The 25548-nt window shown below is 46.9% G+C and overlaps 1 protein-coding gene and 5 non-coding genes across 11 annotated transcripts; 3 read left to right on the top strand and 3 right to left on the bottom strand.

The window, feature by feature from the left end:
* The first annotated feature begins 2405 nt into the window (after positions 1-2405).
* Positions 2406-2477, top strand: TRNAA-UGC. Its single transcript has one exon. It is a non-coding gene; the product is annotated as a tRNA-Ala (tRNA).
* Positions 2478-2951: 474 nt separating this feature from the next.
* Positions 2952-3024, top strand: TRNAK-CUU. The gene has a single exon. It is a non-coding gene; the product is annotated as a tRNA-Lys (tRNA).
* Positions 3025-9699: 6675 nt separating this feature from the next.
* TRNAV-AAC lies at positions 9700-9772 on the bottom strand. The gene has a single exon. It is a non-coding gene; the product is annotated as a tRNA-Val (tRNA).
* A 3570-nt stretch (positions 9773-13342) lies between these two features.
* Positions 13343-13415, bottom strand: TRNAK-CUU. Its single transcript has one exon. It is a non-coding gene; the product is annotated as a tRNA-Lys (tRNA).
* Positions 13416-13795: 380 nt separating this feature from the next.
* On the bottom strand, positions 13796-13868 carry TRNAV-CAC. The gene has a single exon. It is a non-coding gene; the product is annotated as a tRNA-Val (tRNA).
* A 1187-nt stretch (positions 13869-15055) lies between these two features.
* On the top strand, positions 15056-24994 carry TRIM41 (tripartite motif containing 41). Of its 6 annotated transcripts, none has more exons than XM_015598005.2 (6): positions 15056-16732; positions 20141-20236; positions 21929-22192; positions 22704-22726; positions 22926-23053; positions 23414-24994. In XM_015598005.2, the coding sequence occupies exons 1-6, from the start codon at positions 15914-15916 to the stop codon at positions 24016-24018; spliced, it is 1935 nt and encodes a 644-aa protein (XP_015453491.1). In that variant the 5' UTR covers positions 15056-15913; the 3' UTR covers positions 24019-24994. The 6 variants fall into 6 exon arrangements, 5 of the variants coding, with proteins under 5 accessions (XP_015453491.1, XP_006923293.1, XP_006923294.1 ...); XM_006923231.3 differs by having other exon boundaries at positions 15074-16732; positions 21962-22192; XM_006923232.3 differs by lacking the exon at positions 21929-22192 and having other exon boundaries at positions 15086-16732.
* The last annotated feature ends 554 nt before the right edge of the window (positions 24995-25548 follow it).

Here is a 25548-nt window from a genome sequence, read left to right as displayed (position 1 = left end):
TGGAGTCTGGATCCTGGCTCTTGCCTCCCACCCCCAAGCGTGCCCTTATATCCACCTCTGTAGCTACCTTTCTCGCGATTGTCCCCTCCCCTGTTGTTTATTCTTTATTTAATTTTTGTTTTGGAGCAAGTAATACATTTACAATAAACTTTCCCACTTTACTCTCTCCCCCCGCAAAATACCAACCCTCTATTGTCCCTCCAGCCCATCTCCACAGTCCCCTCCAGGGCTGCCAGTATTATTTGCTTCCACTGTACAGAGCCGGATCTGAGCTGGACCTGTGGCCGAAGCCTGAGTCGGACCTATGGTCAAAGCATCGGCAAAGCCACGATTGTCTGAATTGCAATCTGCCAAGGGCAGAGAAGCAAACAAAGAACAGACGGCTGCTAGGGATTTAGCACAAATATTTGGGTACAGACAGGCCTTCAGGAGATTACTGTTGCCATCAAGTTTCAAGTTCCGAGAACAAGACTCCGATCCCCTCTTTGTTCCAGTTGTGTGTAATAAACGCGCTGAGCGTGCCTCAGGGTCACTGTATCTCTATCAGAGTGCAGTGTCCCACCTGGCCCCAGCTTTTCCTATATTTTGTTTCTGTGTTTTTCTTCATCCTCCGTCGCCCCCCCGGCCCCCCCCCCCGCGCCCTCAGGTATATTAACACTCTAGCCGTGCAGGTCACGGCATTCCATCCCCTCTCTCCTCATGCCCTCCGAGGACACTGGGGTCAGGCTTTCACCCCCATCCTCCCCAGAAATCGTTCTTATCGAGGTCACCAGTGACCACTGTGATCTTAATCCAAAGGCAAAGGCCCCTTCTCGGGCCTCACCTAGCCTGCCCTCTCCTCTGATGCTTCCTCCTTGACACCCTTTCTGAGTGCCTTCCAGGCTCTTCCCCCAGCTCTATGAGCTGCTACCTCCATCTCCTCTCCCTACCCTGACTTCGTCCTTGGACTTCTGTCTGTACTCACTCCCTTGTGATCTCTTACACTTTCCCGGCCTAAATGACCCTCTCTCTGACACCACAGTGCACAACCCCAGGTCCCCCTAGGATGCCTGGCTCCCACATCCAACTCCCGTGTAGCATCTCCACCTGCATGTTCTAAGGGGTGTCACATACCCTGTCCGCAACTGTACTTCTGATCTGCCCCCACCACAGGCTCCTCGCACAGCCTTCCCTACCCCATTTAACAACTCCATCCCTCCAGGTGCTCAGACCAACATAGGAGAGTCTTCTATGATTCCAAGAGGAAAAAATTGTGCACATCCCACCCCTAGTCTTCAGCATGTCCAACTCTCTCACCCTCTCCACTACATTGTCACGGATGAGCAACTGCCTCTCCCCTTCTGTCCGGGTCCCCTGCCCTAGCTTCACCCAGCTGTGAGAACAATTCTGTTAAAGTCAAATCATGGCCCTCCTCTGCTCAAACCTCCAGTGGCTCCCATCTCTCTCAGAGTAAAAGTCGAAGTCTGTGCTATTGTCTAAAAGCCCAACCCATTCTTCGACCCAATTCCTTGCACCCCGCCTCTCTACCCTCATCTCCTGTCACTCTCAGCTATTGACTCTCTGCCTGCCACTTGGACCTCCTTGCTGTTCCTGTAACAAGTCAGGAAGATTCCTACCTCAGGACCTTTGAACTGAATGTTCCTTTTACTTGGACCTCTCTTTCCAGATACCTGCATGGCTCACTTCTCGCCTCCTTCAAGTCTTTATTTCAAATGTCACCTTTCTCAATGAAGCCTGACCGAACCACACTTTAAATTCACACCTTTCTACATTCTCTCCCTCGACGCCCTAGCACTCTACCTCTTTTGGAAGGCGAACTGTTAGGGAGAATGCACTATGTCGGTTTTGTTCACCGCTGGACCCCCAGTTTTCCAGAGCAGTTATTGGTACCCAATAGGAGCTCCGTAAACTTTTCTTGGATTGAATTAATTTGGCTGTAGCTCAAAATTTAGATATACAGGCCAGTTCACAGTGAAAAGTCTGCCCATTGCCTGACCCCTAGTCCTTTCCTCTTCCCAAGCAATTATAAATTATTTTATACAAACATTATATTTTTTACTACACTCCCTGCTCTTTTTGTTTCACAAATGTTGCGTCCTGCACACAGTCATTTTACTTTTCTTTTCGGCTCACAGTTCATTTGCGGCATCGCGTCAAAGGACTTTCCTCTTTTTCCACCGCCTGCCACTAGGTGTTTAATCCAGGCCCTGTCCTCTCCTAGGCGTCCTTTCGGTCGAGGTCTTCTCACTTGTAGTCATTCAGTAGAGGGTCCTAGAATCCCTCGCGGCGCTGCGGATAGGGTTTTGCAGCAGCTGGGTTGTCGCACTTGGCGGATGTTATCCGCCCACCCGCTCCCAGCTCCAAAAATCTCCTAAATGTATATAGGGAGACGCTTTTCATGTGGTGGGGATGTAGCTCAGTGGTAGAGCGCATGCTTTGCATGTATGAGGCCCCGGGTTCGATCCCCGGCATCTCCATAATGGTTTCGTGTTGAACTTTTGTTTGCTTCCCTACCAAGTTTCAAAATGCAACGCATTTGCAGCCCATGTAAACTCCAGATCTTGGCGTTTGCGCATGTTGGAGGAGTCAGCCGCGGACCTCACCTCTCCCCATCCCTTGACGCTTCCTTACAACTCCGGGTTAAAAAATCGCAGAGTGAACACTCCAGTGGCAAGAGGATTCACACGTGTTCCCTCTACTCTCTGTGCTTACCGGGGACGGAAAAGGGCTATATTACTTGCAGAGGGCAAAAAGCAAAAAACGGACTTGAAGTAGGAGGGACGACGGTCAAGCTCAATCGGACAGAGTGCATGTTTCCCGGCTACCAAGAGCCTTTTAATGGCCAGATCATACTCCAGCTAAATCTAACTTCAAAGCTGAATTCGAACAGTCTAAAGGTAACCATGAAGTAACAGTTACTAATGACAGTTGATGAAACACGTAATCGGTGCGCCCGGCTAGCTCAGTCGGTAGAGCATGAGACTCTTAATCTCAGGGTCGTGGGTTCGAGCCCCACGTTGGGCGTTAGTTTAGCTTTTGTTCTTAAAGTTTAAGCGTAATTAGTGTTAAACGTTTTATTCTGACCTGATCTCCGAAAAACAAGGAAATCCTACAGTGAAAATTTCCTGTATGCAACATTCGTTTGGGCTTTTGGGGACTACAATATTCTTCATTCACTATTCTAGCCTGTATCTGCAAACAAAGTGAATTTTTAAAATATAAATTATGCATAACAAAATTTACCATTTTAAGTTTACAAGTCCTGCAGCTTTAAACACGTTCACATTGTTGTGCAACCGTCACCACAATCCATCTCCAGAACTTTTTTTATCTTCCCCAACTCAAACTCTGTACCCAGTAAACAATAACTTCCTATTCTCTTCTCCCTCCAGGCTTTGGCATTCTACTTTCTGTCTCTATGAATTGACTACTCCAGGTATCTTATATAAGATGAATCATACAATATCTGCTTATTTGTCTTAGCATAACATTTTCAAGGTTCATCCATGCATGTTGTAGCATGTGTCAAAATTTCTTTTCTTTTAAGAGTGAATAATATTCCATTGTATGTATATACTACATTTTGTTTATCCACTCACCTATGGGTAGACATTTGGGTTCCTGCTACCTTTGCTATTGTGAATATGCTACTCTGAACTTGAGTGTACAAATATCTGTTTGAGTTTCTGCTTGCTCTTCTTTTGGGTACATACTAGAAGTGGAATTGCTGATCATACGGTATTTTTATGCTTAATTTTTTTTGAGGAATCTCCATACCATTTTCCATGGAGGCTGCACCACGAAATGAGTTTTTAAAACATCTTTTGAGTAGGTAATACACCAATACTGTTCAAAATTGCACCGTCTATAAAAATATTCAGTGAAAATCACCTAACTTTCACCCTCCCTCCCTAGGTAACAACTTAGGTATCTGTGTACATATTCTTCCAGAGTTTTCTTTTTTTATGAAAAAAATATTTTTATTTTCCTCTATCTTACACAAAAATATAAATACAGCTGAGTTTTATTTTGAAGATCTTTCTATCTCAAGACATAGAAAATTTTCTCAATCTCTTGGCAGCTGCATACTATTCCGCTATAGATAAATCATTGTTTATTTAACACATCACCTACTGATTGACATTTATATTTGTTTCCAATCTCTTATTATTATAATCAATGCTTCAGTTAATAAGTAAGTAGTGTTGTCATTTTGTGTTTTTGCACTCACACCTAAGGGCAAATTCCTGGAAGTGAGATTACCAGGCCAAGGCATATATGCTATTGTAATTTTATAGAAACAGGCAAATCACCCAGCTGTGGATCTTACAGGTTGATAGCCCCTCCCACCAGCCATGAATGAGATTGCCTGTTTCTTCATTGCTTTTGTGGCAATGGGCTGCTTTAGAAAAAAATCTAAATGTGTGACCCCTATTCCAATCCTTAAAATTGCCAGGGCTCCTCACTACCTGTCCTACTAGGTAATACACATTGCAGGGTCTGCAGGGCACTGCCTGGCAGAAAAAAAGAACTCTTCTTTTGCTCCTTACAGGAGCATACTTGGACAAAAGATCCTGAAGGTCACAGTTTCACTCTCATTTATGGTTCATCACCCAATTCCATAGGACAATATTATTTTTTCTCTTTTCTGGCCTGTTTCTGGAGAGGCCATCATGTTTTCTTTACTTGCAAAGCCTAAACGACATTGGCAAGACCTACTCAGTTATTTCTCATTCTGCAAATTTTCTCCCTTGGATGGAAAGAATCCAAATAGATATAAGAAATTAAATGTGTATATGATTTTCTATTTGGTTGACGTCATATGGGGTATATACAAATTATTATAAGATCATGCATGTAGTTTATGGTCTTACAATGATCATTATATATAATTTATACATAAATTATTAATCAACCATCCACTTAAATATTTTCATTTAAAACCTCTTTTGAAACAGAAAATTATCTCCAAGTTTAATATATTTATGCCCATTTTCTAATGAGTCTAAAAATACTCCAGTATCGGCTCTTTCTTTAACAGTCACTGGTTTCCCTTTATGAGACTTGACTAAGTCATTATCCCAGGATCTGTGTAGCATCAGGAGAGATGAGACACGAAATGCTCACCCCATCATTTCATTGCCATTTACATCAGATCACACGGGTTTAAGGGCACAAGTCTCCCAGTTGAAAGTCAGGTCTCAGTCACAAACTGGTGTCCTGGGGTGTGTGAATTTTGAGTAAGGAGGAGGGCAAAAAGTCAGCCGGAGCAACCTAATTCTGGAGGATTGCCTGCAAAAGGAAATGTGGCCAAAAAGATGACCCCAAATGACCTGCTCTTCTGTTCTGTGTCAAGACCAACTGGCTTAAAATTACTGGATATTTTGGGAAACCCTCTCTTCTGTCATTTGAGATGTTTAGTGTCTAAAGGCAAGGGGGAGGATTTTGAATATGGAAAAGACCGAAGATTTGTTTTGTGATTAAGAGTCAATGCATCACAGTTGTAAATGTTAAAGCCTACTTATTCTTAAGGTTTTAAATTCACCTTATAAATATTGTTGTTTTTCTTATAAACTAGCAATTTTTGAAAGAACAGGAATGATCCTCTTCCACTGGTTCTTTCATGAATTACAGTGTCATCCTGAACATTTGTGTCATTGGTGATAATCATCTCTTAGACAATTATGAATTTATCTATCTGAACTCTCATTTCGTGGGAGGGCAGGGGGACACTGGGTTGTACAGCTGGAATGCAGAGCTAGTATCTGAACCTGGACTGCGGCAGTGGACTCTCTCCTTTAACCACCAACCCACAGCACTAAGAATCCCCAGGTAAATTGCTTATTTGCAATCTTCTGAATGAACCTATGTACTCATTCATCTGTTCTTAAAAACTCCTCACTGAGATCCTTCTGTGTTCTTTATTAGCCTGGGAGTTCTCTAAGACAAAGATCCAGTGTCCTCCACTCAATTTTCCATCCACTTGCAATACACAAACAGCAACTGGTGTGGATAGAGTCATCAGGTTGCAGAGCTAAGGAGATACAGCTGTGGCTCCTTACCCTCTAAGCCCCTGATCTTGCTTCCATCTTTAAAACCACCAAGCTCCCACCTACTCTACTCTCTCCCCAAGACCTCTTTCCTAACATCTTTGGAAAGCTGGCTCTTTTCTGTCTTCCTGACGCAGCTTATTGTCACCTCTTCTGATGTAGCTTTCCAGGCCCATCTCTCTTTAATGTTGTCCTCTGCTTGCCTGCTACTTTATTAGATCATCCTTTTTAATTTTCTCAAAGTCCTTATGACTCTGTGAGATTCTCTATCTGTTTACTTGTTCATTATTTTAATTGCCTATCAGAAGGTAAACAAGAGGGAAGAGGCCTGGCCTGTCTCTCACTGCAGCATAAGTGAATAAATGGATGAAGTTTCCTTTTAGTATGGGCACACCATAGGTTTGTTGCAAGGATGCAAATGAGTCACTATATGTCCAGCACCTAGAACCATGCCTAGTCCATAGTAAGAGCCAATTTGTAGGATCTGTATCTGTTAATATTATTTCCTAAACCTCAAAAGTCTACAGAGTACTCGAAAAAACAGAGAGAAAGCAAGGTGGCCAATAGAGTGACAGCAGAAGGATAGTCTGTGAGATATGAGGGTTATAAAGAAAAAAGTGAGTGCGGCGGGCAGTGTTAGAGATAGAGATGAAACAAGAAAAGAGAAAATTGTTGAAATTGGGTGATAGGTACTTAGGGCCTCATAATACCATTCTCTCTATTTTAAATTTCCTAATAAAAGTGTTTAAAAAAACAAAAATTAATACAATTACTTTTAGTGAGATCAAAAAATTAGATAGAGAATTTTGTAATGACATTGTAATTTTTTTGGAAAAAAAAGTAAAGATCTATCAAATCTATATTATTAAATAGAACCTTTGATGTGAACTCACTTTAAACTATTTCTCTAGGGTAACTCAGAAGTGGGGGAACCAGGGACCTTCAGCACCACACACAGCCTTGGCACCCAGATTTGGCTCTTTTCTTTTACTCTTCACTGAAAAAAAATTCCAGCTCCCCGAACATTCCCTCACATCCTAGGGCAGGAAAAATTATAGCTAGTTCTGGAGTGTGAGTTGCTGCCAGGAAACAAGGATGCTTTTAAATATCAGGACAGTGCTGACAGGACAAAGGGGCCAGTGTAAAGGGGCTCCCACTGACAAGCAGCTACAAAAAGAGAATAATAGTTAGTGTTAATTGAAATAAGATGAGTCTGGGAAAAATTTAAAGCCATAATGACAAGTCAGCATTAAGTGTAACTCAAAGGTAATCTGACTCACACAGCTTGTTGCCCAGCCCAGCCGGTGCTTTGGAGCTGTGTTGTTTTGGATTTGTTTACTGTCTCCACAAGGAAGATGATGAGAATTCTTATGTTAGCTGAGGCGCAGATCAAAATCCCCTGGGAGCAGAGTGACAGGACTGAGTGAAGGTCCTGGCCTCCAAAAGTCCTGGGGCCACCAAGGAGGTCAGCTTGAGGGTGGGTCAGGAGACACTCTGGCAGTCCAGAGCTTGGAGTGGGGGCTGTGTTAACTCATCTCAAACCAGTCAGTAAAACAGGAAGGAAAAAAGAAATTGGGTCAGTAGAGGAACTAGGAGAATTCTCCTAAGCGAGGTCCAGAATTCTTCCCTCTTTGGTCCTCTGAGTCTCTAAGTCCCATGGCTAGGCCGTGGCCTACCTTGTTGGGTGAATATATCTGTAAATTCAGGAAAGGTATATAAAGAAGTATGAAAGAGAGATAATAAAGAAATGGGCATGATATTGGTTTTTGTGTAAGTTAGAGGAATTGTTAACCTAAAAATAGAAGAGCTTTTCAAAGTGAGTGGCAACAAGGATTTATTGAGATTAATAAGAATAGCTATTCAGGAGGCATTGATTCAAGCAGAAACCCAAATAATGTTTCAATTAGGAGACAAAGACAGTGGGTGTTTAAGAGAAAGGGAACAATTACGTTCATAGAAGGAAGGCATTTCTATTGGTGCAGGTACCATAACATAGTGATGTTAAGTCTAAATAATGTTTTTAATGTTCAGTCCAGTGACATCAGTCCAGTAGTCACATCTTCTTTCTCGTTATCCTTGCAAACAGTTCTTTTGCAAGGCACAAGTTAGCTCAGGCCCATTCCAAAGGTTATTTTGCTATTTTAACATTCCAAAGATCCAAGTTTAAGAAGTGCAAGGTAGTTCCTCTGTCATGGCAGCTCAGGGTCCATTTCAATCTGTAACTGACTGAACAATCAATTGAGATAACTCACTACCTTCGGACCAGCCCAGGGGCCATTTCAAAGCGGCTCCGTTTATGTTATTGTTTACAGAATGCAGGTGGCCTCGCAAAGTTTTGCCATCACTGGGCTATTGGGGTCATTTAAGATGAATGTATGAAACTTTAAAGAGAATTTGATTTACTACTTCGATGTTTTATTTATTTGAATTTCAAGTTTGGCAGAATTGCTGGAAAAGAAGTTGCTTGTCACCTGTGTAAGCCTGCTTCATCATGTGTGCGAAAGCGTGAATCCCATTTTTCAGGTGCGGATGCAGACTGCGCTGGCAGAGACCACAACGTGTGCGTCTCTGCTGACATCTTTCCGACTCAGAGCTCTGGATTGGGGCTCCCGAGCGCCGCTGGGCTGTTTCTCTGAGGCTCTCGCTACCTTTTTCCCTTGACGTCGGGAGCCTGCTTCCCAACACACCTGCGGGGGTGTCTCACAGGCCTGAGAGCGAGGCCAGGCAGATGAGGGTGGGTGAAGAGGACGGCTGACCAGGACAACTCTGGAGACATCAGTGGTCATTTTGACCGCCCTACACCACCACTGAGGGCACACCAGACAGTGGGAGGGAGGCAGAGTAGAGGCCAGGAGGGTCCCCAGGTGGGACGCAGGGAGCTGGAAGGTAAGGCGCCACTGGAGGAGCAGAGGTGATTCCACTGAGGGCTGGGAGTGAAACCACTCAGGGTGGGAAAACTTTGACTCGCTCGTGGTGGTGTCTGTCGTGTGGAGGGATAGCGATTGTCATCGGCGCGGAGCTGGAGCGGCCAGGTTCCCCCCACCCGTCCACCAGAACCCAGAGGGCTGCTGGCAGAACCAGCGCCTTTCTCCGGCTCCCTGTTTCTTTCCCTTTCTCCGTCCTTCAGCTCCGTCTATTATTTCCTGTCCCGCACCCTTCCTTACCTTCTGTGACTTGTCGGAGCCTCAGTGGCCTCCCCTGTAAACAGCTTTGTTAGGTTCCTCTGCAGGAGACAGCGACCACAAGCCCAGACACAGCCACAAGAGGTGCTGTCGATGTGGTCACTGTCACCGCTCCCGCCCTTCTGTGAACGCTTCCCCGGCCTCACTTCCACTATACATTTCTAACTCGTTCTTTCTTGCATTTTTAATATTTCGAGTGTTGTTGCGTGTCATTCCCGCATTTTGTTGCCTTTTAGTCGTCCAGGATTTAAATCCTTTGAAGGCAGTTTCTCTTTTCACCACAGACTTAGAGACCTGGAATATCCTGGTTGAAATGAACTAGTAATGCATTGGAAAATATGGGAGTACAAATAAAACTATAATATGCACACATATGTGCACATGCACATACGTCCCAAGGACAAATGACTAAAGGAGACAAACACTAATCAAAGAAGCTCTGTGAAGTGGGGTAAAAGTCCACTGACTGTTTCCGCCCGGTTTCGAACCGGGGACCTTTCGCGTGTTAGGCGAACGTGATAACCACTACACTACGGAAACAGACGATGCATATTTTCTCCCTGACTCTTATAAGACGTATAGTCACATCACTGCCCAAGTCTTCTAGCTTCAGCCGTCAGGTCAGAGAGACTTTGAAAATGTTCCGCACCGGAATACAAATCTCGGTGTCCCCAGGTAACACTTTTTATCAAAGTGTAGAGTGCGACCCGTTAGTGAGTCGTTAAACCAGTCATGTCCAGCAATTAAAAAAAATAAAGTGAAAAAAAGCAGCGGGCTTCGCAGGAGGAAAGGTAAAATGTTCCAAAAGAGCAGCTTCGGGGACTTGAGACTAGTTAACTCTGTGCATAATTCCTATTTCTTCTAGGGAGACAGCTTTAGGGTTTAAATTTTCACATATATTGTGCTATATTGACAGTTAAAATCTAAAGGATTAAAAAAACAAAATGCATTTTAAAGTATGTGAGATTTGGATATATTTTTGTCAAAATGTAAATTAACATAAATATAAATAGGTAAAAAATGAAATCGATTCTACATATGTTTTCAAAATAATTATATATTTCTTATGAATCATGCAAAATTACCTATAAAAATAAAGTGGAGATTGAAGTTAATATCAAATTTTAAGTCAATGATATTTAACTAAAGCTGACAATTTCATTATTTTTGAAAATGTAATGAAATCTTTTAAGTCTTTTATAAAAATAAAACTCATCAGTCCTAGCATTTAATATCAAGAATTGTGTGAGGTTTAAAACATGTTATACGTAGATCTACATATATGCAAATTTAAGAGTAATATCAATAGTTTAATATTGCAGAATGTTTTCTTGTCGCCAACGCTGATTCCTGTAGACCTGGGGAGGCAGGAATTGGAACAAAGGCTGAGTCCTAAGGAGGAGGGATCCTTGATACGACTGTGGCACTGAAGCCCCTCTTCACCAGATCTCAGAGCGTCAGGCCATTTTGTATAGGTCCAGGTCATGGGCACCAGGAACCCGCAGGTAGCCCAATCCATGGACGCTTTGCTGCTTTCTCTTCCTAGCCCATAATTTGATTCTACCAACCTTTTTGCACATTTCAAGTCCCTTGGCCTCTGGAAGCTTCGTTCCTGGCTTTCTTCATCTTCCAACTGACTCCTTCATCTACCCGAGGCCATCTCCCTGAAGAGTTAGATCCCCCCTCACAACTTGACACACCCTCTATCCCCGCTTCTGTAGCTCCTGCAATGACTGCTCTCTCCAAACTTCAGATCCACGTGTCTTGGGCATTTCCTTTTAGATGTCTCCCAACCTGTTCCAGACTGAAATCATTACAGTAGTCCTCCCTTATTTCAGGAGAGGTATGTTCCAACCCGCCCCCCCCCCCCCACGCCATCCTAAAACCACGGATAGTACCAAACCCTACATATTTTTTTTTCCCTAGACATACATCCTTTTTCGCTTGAAGGAACACTTTACGGCTTCTTTGTGGCATATCCGAACTGTCTGCATCACTACTCTTGCATTTTGGAGTCATTATTAAATAAAATAAGAGTGACTTGAACACAAGTACTGTGATGCCAGGGACATATGATCTGGTAACCCAGATGGTTACTAACTGACTAACCAGCATATACAGCATGGATATCCTGGAGAAAGGGATGACTCATGTCCTAAACCAGAGGGACTGAACAGCATGAGATTTCATCATGCTACTGAGAACCGAGAGCAATTTAAAACAGGCATTGTTTATTTGTGGAATTTTCCATTTACTATTGGGGGAGGGCACGGTTGACTGAAACCGGGGATAAGGGAGGGACCACTGTACTTCTTTCTCCTTTCTCAATCCCCACCCCCAATCCGCAGTCTCTGATCTCGGTTATTACACCAACTAAAGCAGAGATCCCCAACCTTTTTGGCACCAGGGAACGGGGCTCCTATGATAATCTAATGCTTGATGATCTGAGGTGGAGTTGAGGCGATGATGCTAGCTCTGGGGATGGGCTGCAAATACAGATGAAGCTTCGTTCTCTCGCCCACCGCTTACCTCCTGCTATGCCGCGGGAGTTGGGGACCCCTGATCTAAAACAGAAACCCGGGAGCTTCCTCCTCTGGCTGGGATACTAACGATGCGTCTAGCTCCTTCACCTGCTGCTGCCTGGCCCCTGCGCTACCGCCTTTTGTCTGGACTACATCCTTCCAGCCCCTCTCCCTGACCCTGAAACAGTCTCACTCTCCTCATACCCCATGCTCATGGTTTCTGTAGGATCCCTCTAAAACGTGAAACAGAGCGAGTCTCTCTGCCTCACCACCCAGGATAAAGACCAAAGATCCTACAGGAGTCCAAGCTTTTGCTGAACGTCTGAACTGATTACCTTGACTCCTTTGTGCCAAGGGCAGTGTGAGTCACTCAGAAGAGGATTTCAAACCGGGCCTGGCGGGAGGGGCTGCGTGCAAGGGGTGGAGAGGACTGAAAAGCAGGAATTGTAGCAAAAGCTCAGCGAGCCTTCGGTTTGTCCGCACGTAAGAAAGAGAAGCCTGTCCACTTTGTTTTCTCTTTAACGAAAAAGCCAGTATTTTTTAAGGAATGCTTTCCAGTCCCGGTGAAGGAGGTAAAAAAAAAAAAAAAACAAAACCTTGAAACCAGTTTGCCGACGAATCCACAAACATTTGTGCAAAACGAAATGTCAAGGTTGACACTCTTCCAACTCCAGCTTTAGACCCTTATGTTCCAAGATAAGACCATCGTGACCTTAACTCCCCAGGGACGGAGGAGCGAGGGCTGAATTAGCAACTCTGCCTATTTTACAAACTCTGTTCAGACTGCCCCCAGAGGGTGTCATGCTAACCTCATCCTGCCATGCTTCTAAGACCGAGCGACGATATCCGTCGCTTAGCAAGGTTAACAACCCAGCTTTTCATGATCAGCAGACTTCTCTGTGGTCTGCTGTGTATGTAGGGAGACTTCACCAGCAGGAAAATAGAAATGGGTTGAATTTGCAGGACTAAAGAAACGGTCAAGAAGAAGAATGAATTTCAGTAGGAATTAATGAATAATTTCGTAACCGGTAAACTGAAGATGGTCGTGTTAAGATGTTCCAAAATAAAGGATATTTTTATATTCCTTTATGTGTATGTGGCGGGGGGGGGGTGTGCGGACAGAGAATGTGGAGGCTGGAATGTGTGGGACAACATTTCGCAAAAGATCGACGCTTAAAATAGAGCATCAAGAGAATATACTGACGATGAGCACATATTTCTTAAGCAGACATCGGAACCAGTCGAAGCAGGGAGAGCGGGGCTCCTGAGCTCTACATCACCTGGTAAGGTGCTAGCATGTCGCAGGCACGCGAACGTCCAGGGCAGACCTGAGGACCCACCGCAGCTTTGGGAAGTTGGGTGTCCTTCCTCCTAAAGCAGCTAGTCCAGGACACTCGTATGAGTCGCCCGGTAAACCGAAGACTCCTCATCCGCGTTGAACGTCGGTGGGAGGATTTCGGCAGGCGGAATGGGGGATGTTTGTCCGCCCACAGCAACCCTCAACTCGCTGCTTTCGCTCAGCTACTGGTGATTATCTGAAGAACTTACTGCCTTTGCATAGCAAGGGTTCGGTTTCCAAAATTAGCTGCGCCCAACGTGGGGCTCGAACCCACGACCCTGAGATTAAGAGTCTCATGCTCTACCGACTGAGCTAGCCGGGCACCGGCTAAGCGTAGTCTGTTCAGTCTCAGGAGATCAAAATTCATATACAGTGGCGTCGGCACACTTTTAAACAACTGCGCGAGGATTATGGAGCGTTCGCCGTTCATGTGGCTCCGTTCTAGGCCCCTGAAAGTGCAAGATGGCCGAGAGGGCTCCCGAGGGGAAGATCAAGAGATTAGCTGCGGCTCGAGACCTAAAATTTACATTGCGAGGCGACTTACGGAGGGCCCGCTGTGAAAGTGGCTCTGTTCAGCTTCACATGCTGACTGACCAAAAAAGAGACACAGCCATATATATGGCTTTCCCTCATTCTGACGACGATTTCGGAGGACGCTGAGATGAAGTTACTTTAGAAATGAAGATTAGACCAGCAAAAGCTTGTTTCCGCCCGGTTTCGAACCGGGGACCTTTCGCGTGTGAGGCGAACGTGATAACCACTACACTACGGAAACCGCTAGGAGGTAACCTCTAACTGAGGACACTCTGAAGCTACATATGGTGGGAAATTGGGCAGTTCAAGAAAATCGAAGCTGTTCCAAGACCATGGGCTCCTTGCGTTGGCCTACTGAGTTGCATTCAAATATTGTGGCCACACTTCTTTGCCACAGCAGGGCCTGTTCCTGGTATGGCCTAGTATAGGTCACCCACGAGGACTCGTAGTTTTGGCACCCCTCCCCCCGCCCCGCCCCAGGAAGCACAGGTTCACTTGGAGTTTCCTGAGACGGGAATAAAATTCTGCATGCCCAACACTGGCATCACCCAGCGCCGGCACTCACGGGGGGGTTTGCACAAGAATTACGGTCCTGTAACTTTCCCCGCTTTTTTTTTTAATTAAATGACGGTTTTAAAAAGCATTAAGTATTACTTCTATCGCACAAATAACCTACTTGGCAGAGATGCTCTGGGTGCCACAACAGCGTCTTTACTTATACAGTTCTACATCCCGGATAGAATTCTCTCAAGTAAAATCAATGCCACAAACCCAGTATGAACCCCTGCTCTTACTGGAACCCATAAAAACAGATCTTGAGGCACTTGGGACGCGGAGTACGCGTGGTGAACAGCTCCGAAAGTGTTGAATCAATCGATGGCACTTATATCTTTTCCTTTAAGGTAATACATTGATTTGGTTCAAAATTCAAGGGATACAGAACGACATAAACAAAACTGTCTTTCCTATCCCAGCCCCTCAGCCTTCCCAGAGAACCTCGCTACTAGTATTCTTCCAGAGGCTGATGACAATAATAGACAGCTGAACCTAACATCTATGTGCGAAACAACCCCGTAATCGTTTTGCATGACATTAATTCTAATATCGCAAAACCCCCTGAGACAGGAACTATTATCTTTTATATGAGTAAACTCGGGACTATAAAAATGTCAAATACATTTGACATTTTCCTCCATCTTTTTTAACAGATGGTAGTACACACACTGAGTACCTTGCTTTTTCACTTAAGAACACATCTAGGATTCCTTTTTACAGCCAAAGAGTATTCTGTGTGAATGTGCATGCAATGACTTGTCACTATCCCTTTACTGATATATAGTGAGGAAAGTTCTCTAAATAATACGACAGTGATTGGATGGCAGTTTCTAAAATGGGTGTGGAAATGCCAACTATAGCGCGGAGGGGGAGGGTCTCTGGTCCAACCCACCGCACTGCTTCAGGCCCCGCCCCCTGATCGTCCACGATGGACGTCCCAAATCCTCAAACAACTTCTGAGTCCTCTGCCTTAAAGGGCCGGAAATACTTAAGGGTGCTGACTGGGACCCGCCCCTCCACTTCCGGCATCGGCTGTGGAGAGTCCCTGCCGCAATCCTCCGTGTTCGGCCGGTAGGATGGCGCCGGGCCGATGCGGTCATAGCACCGAGAGCGGACGGTCGCAAGGGATTCCGCTGTCTCCCGAAGTTTATCCCCAGTGGCGGGGGATGGAAGGGGATGGTTCTGTTTCGTCTGCGTTCCCCGCTCCCCTGCACCACAGAGACGTGGGCCTCCGTCGTTCTAGTCCTCCCGTCCTGTTCCCGAGTGCCTGCTAGAGCGTCTCCTCGCCGTTTCCTGTCGTCCAGGGGCCGGGGCGGGAAGAAGGGGGCGTAGCACGACTGCGGAGGGAACTCGTGAGCTTGGGTGGCTCTTAGGTACCGGAAGTGTCGAGAGGAAGGCCGGAAGTGAGGAGGCGGAGCCAGGAAGTGAGGAGGGGCGGGGGTTTATGAGGAGGCCAAGGGAGCGTTGGGGCAGATTTGCACTCAGGGCCACCTGAGGGACTTGGTGGTATCGCTCAGCCCCGTTCCCTCCCCTCGCAGAGACAACGTTGTCGTCTGAGAGTAGGAAACTGTGGAAGAGTGGGTTGTCGAGAGAACATTTCTCTGGCTGCGCTTGAGGCAAAGTGGAGAGTCAGGGCTGGGGGTGGAGCCGGGTCGTCAGGGTGTCTGAGAGGGAAGACCCCCGCCCCCCAGGCCCCCACCAACCATCTACACTGGCTGACTGGACACTAAGATGGCTGCCGTTGCCATGGCACCCAACCCTGTGCAGACCCTTCAGGAGGAGGCGGTGTGCGCCATCTGCCTGGATTACTTCACGGACCCTGTGTCCATCGGCTGCGGGCACAACTTCTGCCGAGTGTGTGTAACCCAGCTGTGGGGAGGGGAGGATGAGGAGGACAGGGATGAGTTAGACCGGGAGGAGGAGGAGGAGGAGGAGGAAGAGGACGGGGAAGAGGAGGAAGTGGAGGCTGTGGGGGCCGGTGGGGGGTGGGATACCCCCATGAGGGATGAAGACTATGAGGGCGACTTAGAAGAAGAGGTCGAGGAGGAAGAGGAGGGTGTATTCTGGACCGGTGGCATGGGCGGATCCAACTGGGACAACATGGACTACGTGTGGGAGGAGGACGAGGAGGAAGATCTGGACTACTACTTGGGGGACATGGAAGAGGACCTGAGGGGGGAGGACGAGGAGGACGAGGAAGAAGTGCTGGAAGAGGACGAAGAAGAGGACCTAGACCCCGTCACACCACTGCCCCCGCCTCCAGCCCCTCGGAGGTGCTTCACCTGCCCCCAGTGCCGAAAGAGCTTTCCCAGGCGGAGCTTCCGCCCCAACCTGCAGCTGGCCAACATGGTCCAGGTGATTCGGCAGATGCACCCAGCCCCTGGTCGGGGGAGCCGAGGGAATGAGCAGGGCGTTTGTCCCAAACACCAAGAAGCCCTGAAGCTCTTCTGCGAGGTGGACGAAGAGGCCATCTGTGTGGTGTGCCGAGAATCCAGGAGTCACAAACAGCATAGTGTGGTGCCATTGGAGGAGGTGGTGCAGGAGTACAAGGTGAGAGAAGTAGAAGATGGGAGTATAGTGGGGGAGGAGAGGAAGTAGGAGGAGCTGGGAAAAGGAAGTGTCTTTCCACCAAAGAACCTCTTGCACTGGTGAGCTGATTCTCCTTATCTAAGCACTTACACCTGTACACAGACAAAGTAGACACAATGAAGAAGACCAGGGAAGACTGGCATCCTCAAAGGAAATTGGGCAAAGCTGGTGATGCCGTTGCACTGGGCTGTGTCTCCTAGGAAAAGCCACTGCTGTTTCACACTTCCACTGTCCTTAAGTGTAGGGGTGCAAATGATGGGCCTCTAGAGTTTTATCACCAGTCTGATTTTCCTTTGGGCAAATCTTAAGTCTCTTTGAGATGCTAGAGATGGGAAGAACATGGGGCTCAAAGAACAAGAAAAGGCTGTGAGGACCAGGAGCATAGTAGTGACTTCTAGCGTTAGACTCAAATGCTTTGCACTTGCCTACTAATGGGTTCCCCACCCACCCCACAATGTAGTTTAGTTCTCTCCCTGAAGACTTTTGTTGGATCTTTATAATTCTGATGTACTGGCCAGAACTCCTTGCCTTTCCTGGGGATTCACAAAAAAGGGAGAGAGTTTTAAGTCAGAATCCCTGGCTCTGCACTTACTCATTTGGGCAAGTCTCTATTTACTTAGCATATACGAGCACTGCGCTAAGCACTTTTCATGGACTATCATTTAAAACTCAGAACAACCCTGCGAGTTTATATGGTTTATATAACCATTTTACAGATTGGGAAACAGATTTAAGTAATATACCTAATATACCTATACATAGCTACTAGTAAGTGGTGGACATGCTTACGACATCCCCTCACCCCATGCTGTTAATGATGTCATCACTATTTGGATGTCAGTTAGTTCTCTGACACATGACTTCTTGGAGTTGGATTCTAGTTTAGTTAACATCTTGCCTCCTACTTCTGATCCTGACTTTTGGACACAGGTAAAGATTTGGCTGTGAGACTGCCAGCACAAATAGCACTACTTATTGAAGCAGTGGGACAAGGAAGAGGAGAGGGTAACTTCTATATGTTTGGCACAGAGCTTTTTTTTTGTTTCATGATTTGTGTTTACACACCTCCTGATTGCTACAGTAATCTCGTTTAGGTATTAGCATTACCCCAATTTTAGAATAACATGTCTGGTGCTTCTCAGCTATGTTATTGGTATGTAGCTAAGACAAACCCACATCCCCTCCTGACAGGTTAACTATTCCTTCCACACAATGATTGTCAAATGTGGCTGATTGTTGAAATTATTAGTGGAGATTTTAAAAAGTACAATGGGCCCTACCTCTAGAGATTCTCAATTAGTGACAGGGAGAATATCTTTAGAAGGCCAGCCTAGTGTGAGACTCACTGCAATGAGTAATATCACCTGCCTTTGGGGCTCCACATTATTAGGGGAGATTGTGAGCTCCTTTTGTCTCTTCTTTTTATATTCTCTCAGTTCCTGGTTAACTGTACCCACCAAACAATGTGTGGTCACTTTGTTAACTTGATCCCAGGGTGGAATATCCATGGGCACCCCATCCCTTCTCCTCCATACTCCCCTAGCAAGACTCTTCTCAAGAGCTTCCGAAACTGGATTTTAATTTGTGTTAGCCCTATCTATTGAATGCCAGTCCAGTAGGGTTCTGCCTTTGGGGAGGTCACATAGACACAAATAATCTGACATTAACTGATCATCAAATGTAAATACATGTTTTATTATGTAGAACTAATTTGAGTGATTCTCTTTCTAACTTAGGCTATTTTACAGGCAGGTATTCCTTTCTGATATGTACTCTAACACCAGCTTGCAACAGGGTTGTTATGTAGAAATATTTCTTTATTGAATAGGTAATAACACACAAATGGTGTATAAATAGAGTTCCAAAAATGTTAAAGGTCCTTGAAAATTTCTCTTAAATCATACTCTATTTGGATTTATGCTTATGAATTTTTGTGAACAATTTAGGAAAATATTAAATGGGAAATTTAAGCATCATAAATTCTTTATTAATAGAGTTGAAATTATTAACACTGCTTGAGAAAAGTAGAAAATAATCTCAAAGGGCAAAATCGTGTATAGTTAATGCTATTTTCATGTTATAGATTGATTGTAATATTATTACCATAATTTTTTCCACAACCATTTACCCTGTGCAACAACTGGCTTTTATACCCTGGGTTAGTAACCTCTTTAATTCAAGGGTCATTATCATTGGCAGCTTAAGGCCTAGGTTGGGAATACTAGATAATATTGACTGATCTTTTGCTGCATGCCAGACACTGTGCTAAATATACTGTCCATGAGGTAGATCTGTTATTCCCAACTCCCATTGTAAGATGAAGAAACTAGAAACATGGCTTGCTTTAGGTCACCTGGCTGCATTCAGGTTCAAATTGGAGTCTAGGCTTGAGCTCATCTGTCCTGTGTTACCTCCCAAGGAAAAGGCGGGAGAAACACAGAAGTAGAAGACAAAAAAGGAAAGAGCAAGCAGGTTGGGCTTATCTCACCATTCTAGTCTAACAGTCCTTTAAAGGAGAAGACTCCTATAAATGATTGGAACACAGAGCACAAGTGCATATTTGCTGTGAAGGTTAAAACCTTAGGAGAGGTTTTTGTTTTCCATTTAGCAAGTAATTGAGTAGGAGAGAAAGCAGATGGACAGAGTGAAACATAGAAGTTAAAATAAGTAAAATGGAGACCTTGCCCTCAGCGGCCTCCTATTCCTGGGGAAGGCAAACTTGTAATGATTGCAGTGTCTGGGAAGTGTCAGAAAGCTTGTATTCTTGTTCCTTGGACTCCCAGAGGAAATTGGGGGCAGGGAGGATCAGGGCCATGGTTAGGTAGCTTGGTTTTAAAGGAATAATGCATTGGGCCAAGTGGAGAGGAGCCTTCTCAAGCAGAGAACATCATGGATAAAGGTATGGAGTTATACTCAGGAAAAGACAAGTGTTACGTGGCTAAAACTAAGAGTCTGTGTAGAAGGAGTGGGTATAGGAGGGAAGGTTAGAAATGCAGGGGCAATGAGAGCCTCATATTTCACAAGTGGTGGAGAACCACTGAAGGATTTAAAGAAAAGTATTTAAAGATGAAAGTTATGAGGAAGATTGCCTATGAGGGGGAAGGGACCCTAGGCAGGAATATTTATCTGGTACCAACCTTTCGAGATCACATCCGGGGTTTGTGGACATGAGTGCAGGCAGAGGGTTGGAGCCTTTGTCATCTTCTGAAGAGAAGGAAGGGGAGGACAGGAGTGTGATGGTTTTGATACTTGTGATTTAGATTAGGCTTTGAGCCCCAACCCACTACAGGGAGAATAGGAGAGGTAGGTTCTGAGGGTAGGTGCCTCTCACAGCCCAGACTGTTAATCTTCCTTTTACCATTCTCTCAGGCCAAACTGCAGGGACACGTGGAACCCCTGAGGAAGCACCTGGAGGCTGTGCAGAAAATGAAAGCCAAGGAGGAGAGGCGGGTGACAGAGCTGAAGGTGGGTGAATGTCCTGGACAGGTACTGACTGGCTCTCTGGTCAGGGCAGGGAAGATGGGTTGCCCACTCTCACAAGTGGTGACTAGGTCTCCAGAAGAGGGGCACTCAAAGCCTGAGAGAGGTAGACACCCGCCCAGGGTCCTGAGGAGGGAGAGACCTTAGAAGGTTAGAAGGTGTGTACATTCCCAGGTTCCAGAGTTGGGTGAAAACAGGCCCGGCTGGGAGTGGTTGGGTTGGGTATCTGGCTACGGGCTGCAGAGCAAGCTTATTACCCCAGACACCCAGCCCCACAGCCAGTGTCCCCTACCTCTGTGCCACCACACTGGACAGCACAGGGCAGAAGGGGACGAGGCAAAATTTACATCGCAGCTGTCAGAGAACCTCCAGATCCCAGAGTAGGTGGCAGGTGGTAGACCAACCCTGAGCACAAGAGAGGGCCAGGATATTTTATGAAGGGGGAGGCATTGGTGAGTGTTAGCACTGCAGAGACCTAATATCTTCTACTCCAGTGTTTCTCAGCTATTTTTTTTTTATTGCTTACCTCTCCCCAAGGAGTATTTTTAGATATTTTTTCCCAATTTCCCACCCCTCTCCTGCCCTATTTTTGTAAGGCCAGCAGGCGCTGGCATGGTCTGGTGTTGAGCTCAGACCAGACCAAGCTCCTGTCTGACCTCTTCCCCACCCCACCGCCTGCCAACCTGGCTAGTGGCTGGGCCTTGCCACCTACACTTCAGGGACTCTGCTGCTGGAAGCTGCCAGGCACTGAGTAGTAGAATCCTAGTCTGAGAGTTGGGGGTGGTTATCTTGCCTCTAGCCAGCTGCCCAAATTGAGAATTTTGGGCTCCTGGGGTGCAGAGAAGGTATTAGGATCTGAGTGTCACCGGGACAGAGAGAGAAACTGTTCACCTACTTGGCCAGTCAGGACTTCCCTCCCCACTCTGGCCTGTCACTCTTTGTCCTAAGAACGTCTCCAGCTAATAATACATGGGCAAAAAGTGTGCCTACCTCCAGAATTGCCCTGCCCAGGGAAATGGAATAGAAGTGGACAAAAGTTTCCTCATTACATATAGAAATACCTACATAATAATATCCTTGATTTTGCCTCTTGGTCCTTAAAGTGTAAAATATTATCTGGTCCCTTACAGAAAAAGTTTGCCGATTTCTGATCTGCAGTTGGATGACTTTCCCAGGGTCACTGGTGGTAGTTAGGACCCTAACTCCATGTCTTGAGTTCTGAATTTATTTATTCATTTAAAAAATCCTTACCAAGCTCCTACTCTGTGGTAGGCACTGTGCCAGGGTCCAAGGATCCTGTGACAGTGTGCAATGCAGTGGTGGAAAAAGATGTTAAAGGCACTCCAGTGTAAACATTCTAAATTGAGATCTTAGCCGTGAGGAGGGACGGTGGTATTTATGGGGGTGATTTTGCTTTAGATCTGAGGAGAGGGAAGCCTTCTCTCAGGGAATATGTAAGTTTAGAGTGAGTCAAGTTAGGTAGCACGGTGATCAGTATTGCGGGCAGAGGTGGGTGAGTTTTGGACCAGTGTGCCAGGAGTGAGGCAGTGATGTCCGGTAAGGCCAGGAGGTGGGGAAGGGGACAGGCGCCTCTTTCCATTCGGGATGTAGAGCTCTTTTGCCTTGCATTGAGGGGCAGCAGTTACAAAATGGAGGTTTATGTTTCTGTGTGTTGAGGTGGTATCCACCATCCCCTTTGCATCATCCCAGAGCCAGATGAAGTCAGAGCTGGCAGCTGTGGCCTCAGAGTTCGGGCGACTGACTCGGTTTCTGGCCGAAGAGCAGGCAGGGCTGGAGCGGCGCCTCCGAGAGATGCATGAAGCTCAGCTGGGGCGCGCGGGAGCGGCGGCCAGCCGTCTCTCGGAGCAGGCCGCCCAGCTGAGCCGCCTGCTGGCCGAGGCCCAGGAGCGGAGCCAGCAGGGGGGCCTGCGGCTGCTCCAGGTGAGCAGTGCCCCTTCCCTGTCTGCCCCCAGCACCCTTTTTGCTGTCAGGCAACAAATACCTGTCCAGAGCTGCCTCTTCTCACTGGGAGGAACCCACAGTGATTTAACCCAAAGACCAAAAGGTCTTTTGAGGCTGGAGAAAGTTACTGCTGAATGTGGCATGTGTGTGATTCTACCAAATGAAAAGAAAGAAGATTCAGTTGTAGGAGAAGGGTTTTAAATGAGAGTTAAGGAAAAAGATAACCAAGACATATTGTGAAAATTCTTTTACTGGGGTTGGAAGTTCTTTTCCTAGGCGCACAACAGAATGAGTCAGGTGTGCAGAGGCACAGGGATGATTGAGATGGATGCAAGTTTATTGAGGGCCTTGAGGTGCTTTTCTCACTCCCTGTTCAAGTTCAGCCCTTCTCTGGCTGAAACCATACTGGGAGAAAGGATCCATCCCTGCGCTGCTGACTGTCTCTTTGTCTCTTTCTCCCTCTCCCTCTTTGTGTTTCTGTTATTCCCAGGACATCAAGGAGACTTTCAATAGGTGTGTTCCCACCCTTTATCCTTTGTGACCCAGTGGCATCTGGTTCCCACCCCTGCCTCTCTTGGCTGTCCTGCCCCTCTCCTTCCTTCCCCAGGACCCAAGTTTCTGCCTCCTGAATCTTCCTCTCCTTCTCCTAAGCTTCTGCTCTTCCTTCTGGGAATATCGTGGTCCCACCCCCTGCCTGGTCCCCTTCCTCCAGGTGTGAAGAGGTGCAGCTGCAGCCCCCAGAGGTCTGGTCCCCTGACCCGTGCCAACCCCATAGCCATGACTTCCTGACAGACGCCATCGTGAGGAAAATGAGCCGGATGTTCTGTCAGGCTGCCCGAGGTAGGGAGGTCACCTGTACGACCTTCCTTTGCCTTTCCCTTCATAGACCTGGGTTCTGAGGGAAGATAGGCCCCAGGGGAAGAGTGGGGGTTGAGAGATGGAGCAGGATTCAGGTAGGCCACCTGGAGCTTGAAGCCAAGAGTAGCTTCTGTCCTAGCCCAGGTAGGTGTCCTGGAAACAAGAGTGGGGAAAGGGTTGGTGCCCATAGGAACTTGAGCCTGGCCTCTAGGCTGGGGTGGGAAACAGAACACAGCTGAGGGTGGGGAATTGGGGAGCATTAGGAAGGGATGGACCTTGGAGTTGGCTGCTGATAAGAAACAGTCGGTCCAGCCTTGGCATATTTGTCCTCCCCCTCCCAAGTGGATTTGACGTTGGACCCTGACACGGCTCACCCGGCCCTGATGCTGTCTCCTGACCGCCGGGGGGTCCGCCTGGCAGAGCGGCGGCAGGAGGTTGCTGACCATTCCAAGCGCTTCTCAGCCGACTGCTGCGTCCTGGGGGCCCAGGGCTTCCGCTCCGGCCGGCACTACTGGGAGGTAGAGGTGGGCGGGCGGCGGGGCTGGGCGGTGGGTGCTGCCCGCGAATCAACCCATCATAAGGAGAAGGTGGGCTCTGGGGGGTCCTCTGTGGGCATTGGGGATGCCAGCTCTTCCTCACGCCATCACCACCGCCGCCGCCGGCTCCACCTGCCCCAGCAGCCCCTGCTCCAGCGGGAAGTATGGTGTGTGGGCACCAATGGCAAACGTTACCAGGCACAGAGCTCAACGGAGCAGACACTGCTGAGCCCAAGTGAGAAACCACGGCGCTTTGGCGTGTACCTGGACTATGAGGCTGGGCGCCTGGGGTTCTACAATGCGGAGACTCTGGCCCACGTGCACACCTTCTCAGCTGCCTTCCTGGGCGAGCGTGTCTTCCCTTTCTTCCGGGTGCTCTCCAAGGGCACCCGCATCAAGCTGTGCCCTTGATCAGCCTGCCACCCGCAGGGGCCCCTCTGGTCAGCACTGGTGGGGCGGGTGGTGGTGGAGGGTGGCCCGTAAGTTTGGGGGCTCAGAGGCTCCTCCTACTGTTACTGCATTGCTTCCTGCTCCTTCAACCCAGGACCCCTGCTTCTCCCTCTAGGAGCCTAAAGAACCCTCCTGGCCTCCAGCTTGGCCTCCTCTCACCTTTGTCCAACAGGTCTGCATGGGTCCCTGTAACAGCTGCCTGGTCTTCCCTCCCTCCGTCTGCCCAGGGCCTGCGTTTGAGTAGGGGAGGGGATACGTCACTTCATGAACTTCCCTTTCCCCACCCCTGCTCTTCAGCCTTCATGTCAGTTAGTTGCCAGGCTAGAGGGTTTGGGCAAGACTCATGACTACCCCCACTCCCATACCAATTCCATTTTCTGATACAAGTTTTGGCTAAGGGATTTGGAACCTTTTTCGGGGGAGGCAGGCTGCGCAAAGGGTAGAGCTGGATATATAAAAAACGTCTACTCGCCAGGGGAATAAGGGATTCTAAACCTCCTTTCAATCCCCAATTTCTACCTCCATAGACTGGCCAGAATTTAGCTTCAGTAAGAGATCTGGAATGGTCGACATGATTGAAACTACATATCATTACATCCCCCAATAAATTATTTTCTTCCCCAGCACTCATCTAGGAGCAAAGCTCACCTCACCCTTTTCACTGCCAGGCTCCTTTCCCTTGTTGAGTGGAGTTCCTTGTCGGTTTCCACCTTCTCATGTCTTTAAGTTCCCTCCACTTGGTGACCCCTGATGGGGAACCTGGAAACGGGTTTGGGTCCCCAGGAGAGCCTTGGGTATAATCTATTTTTCTAGTAACCCCTTGCCTTCTGTCACTTATCAGCTCTTGTCCTGCGCCCTGATGGCCCAGGTCAATTTATGTTCCTGGGGAAAAGGGAAATTGGGTTGTGTTGTGGAAATAAAGTTTATTTGCTTCTTTTGTGGCGTCCATTCCTTTTAGGTGAACAGAAACTAAGGATGTAACTTACAAGCCATTTTATTTCTTCCACAGTAAGCCATTCCCTCCGGTAAATGAGATTGTACTCGTCATGTTTGGTGAGCACTGACTGGACATAGATCCTACCCAGTTTACTTAACTGGCACTCTTCAGACTCCGCGCTTTGAGGCTTTAAGGCTATAGTTTTCCTGAGTCCGTAGCTCTCAAGGAAGCCCAGGACCTAGGAACATTACATACCGAAATATTTTTTTACACAAGTGTTTCTAGTTGAAATCCCATAAAGTTGAAGCTTAAGCCAGAGAGACCTTATTACCATTAGGAGTCAAGGGAGGAGGAAATGAAATGCAGACTACACTTCAACAACTTATGAACACCTCCAGTCCACTCTCCACAATTTTTAGTCCTAATTATGGAAGGAGTAAAAAGGAACTGCCATCAAGCAGCAATTCTTCTCTTGAGTTGCCTTACCTTAAATAAAAAAATGTGTATTTTAACAAGAGACCCAACTTAATGTAGACTGCACTAACCTGATGAAT

This window comes from Pteropus alecto, unplaced genomic scaffold, assembly GCF_000325575.1.
Source record: "Pteropus alecto unplaced genomic scaffold, ASM32557v1 scaffold78, whole genome shotgun sequence".
NCBI classification, from domain to species: Eukaryota; Metazoa; Chordata; class Mammalia; order Chiroptera; family Pteropodidae; genus Pteropus; species Pteropus alecto.
This window is presented reverse-complemented; position numbering and strand designations above follow the sequence as displayed.

Coding starts and splice junctions, on each gene's coding strand:
- TRIM41 (XM_015598005.2), top strand. CDS start 15,914: ATGGCTGCCGTTGCCATGGCACCCAACCCTGTGCAGACCCTTCAGGAG. Junction 22,193..22,703: donor GGGGCCTGCGGCTGCTCCAG/GTGAGCAGTGCC, acceptor TGTTATTCCCAG/GACATCAAGGAGACTTTCAA. Junction 23,054..23,413: donor GTTCTGTCAGGCTGCCCGAG/GTAGGGAGGTCA, acceptor CCCCCTCCCAAG/TGGATTTGACGTTGGACCCT.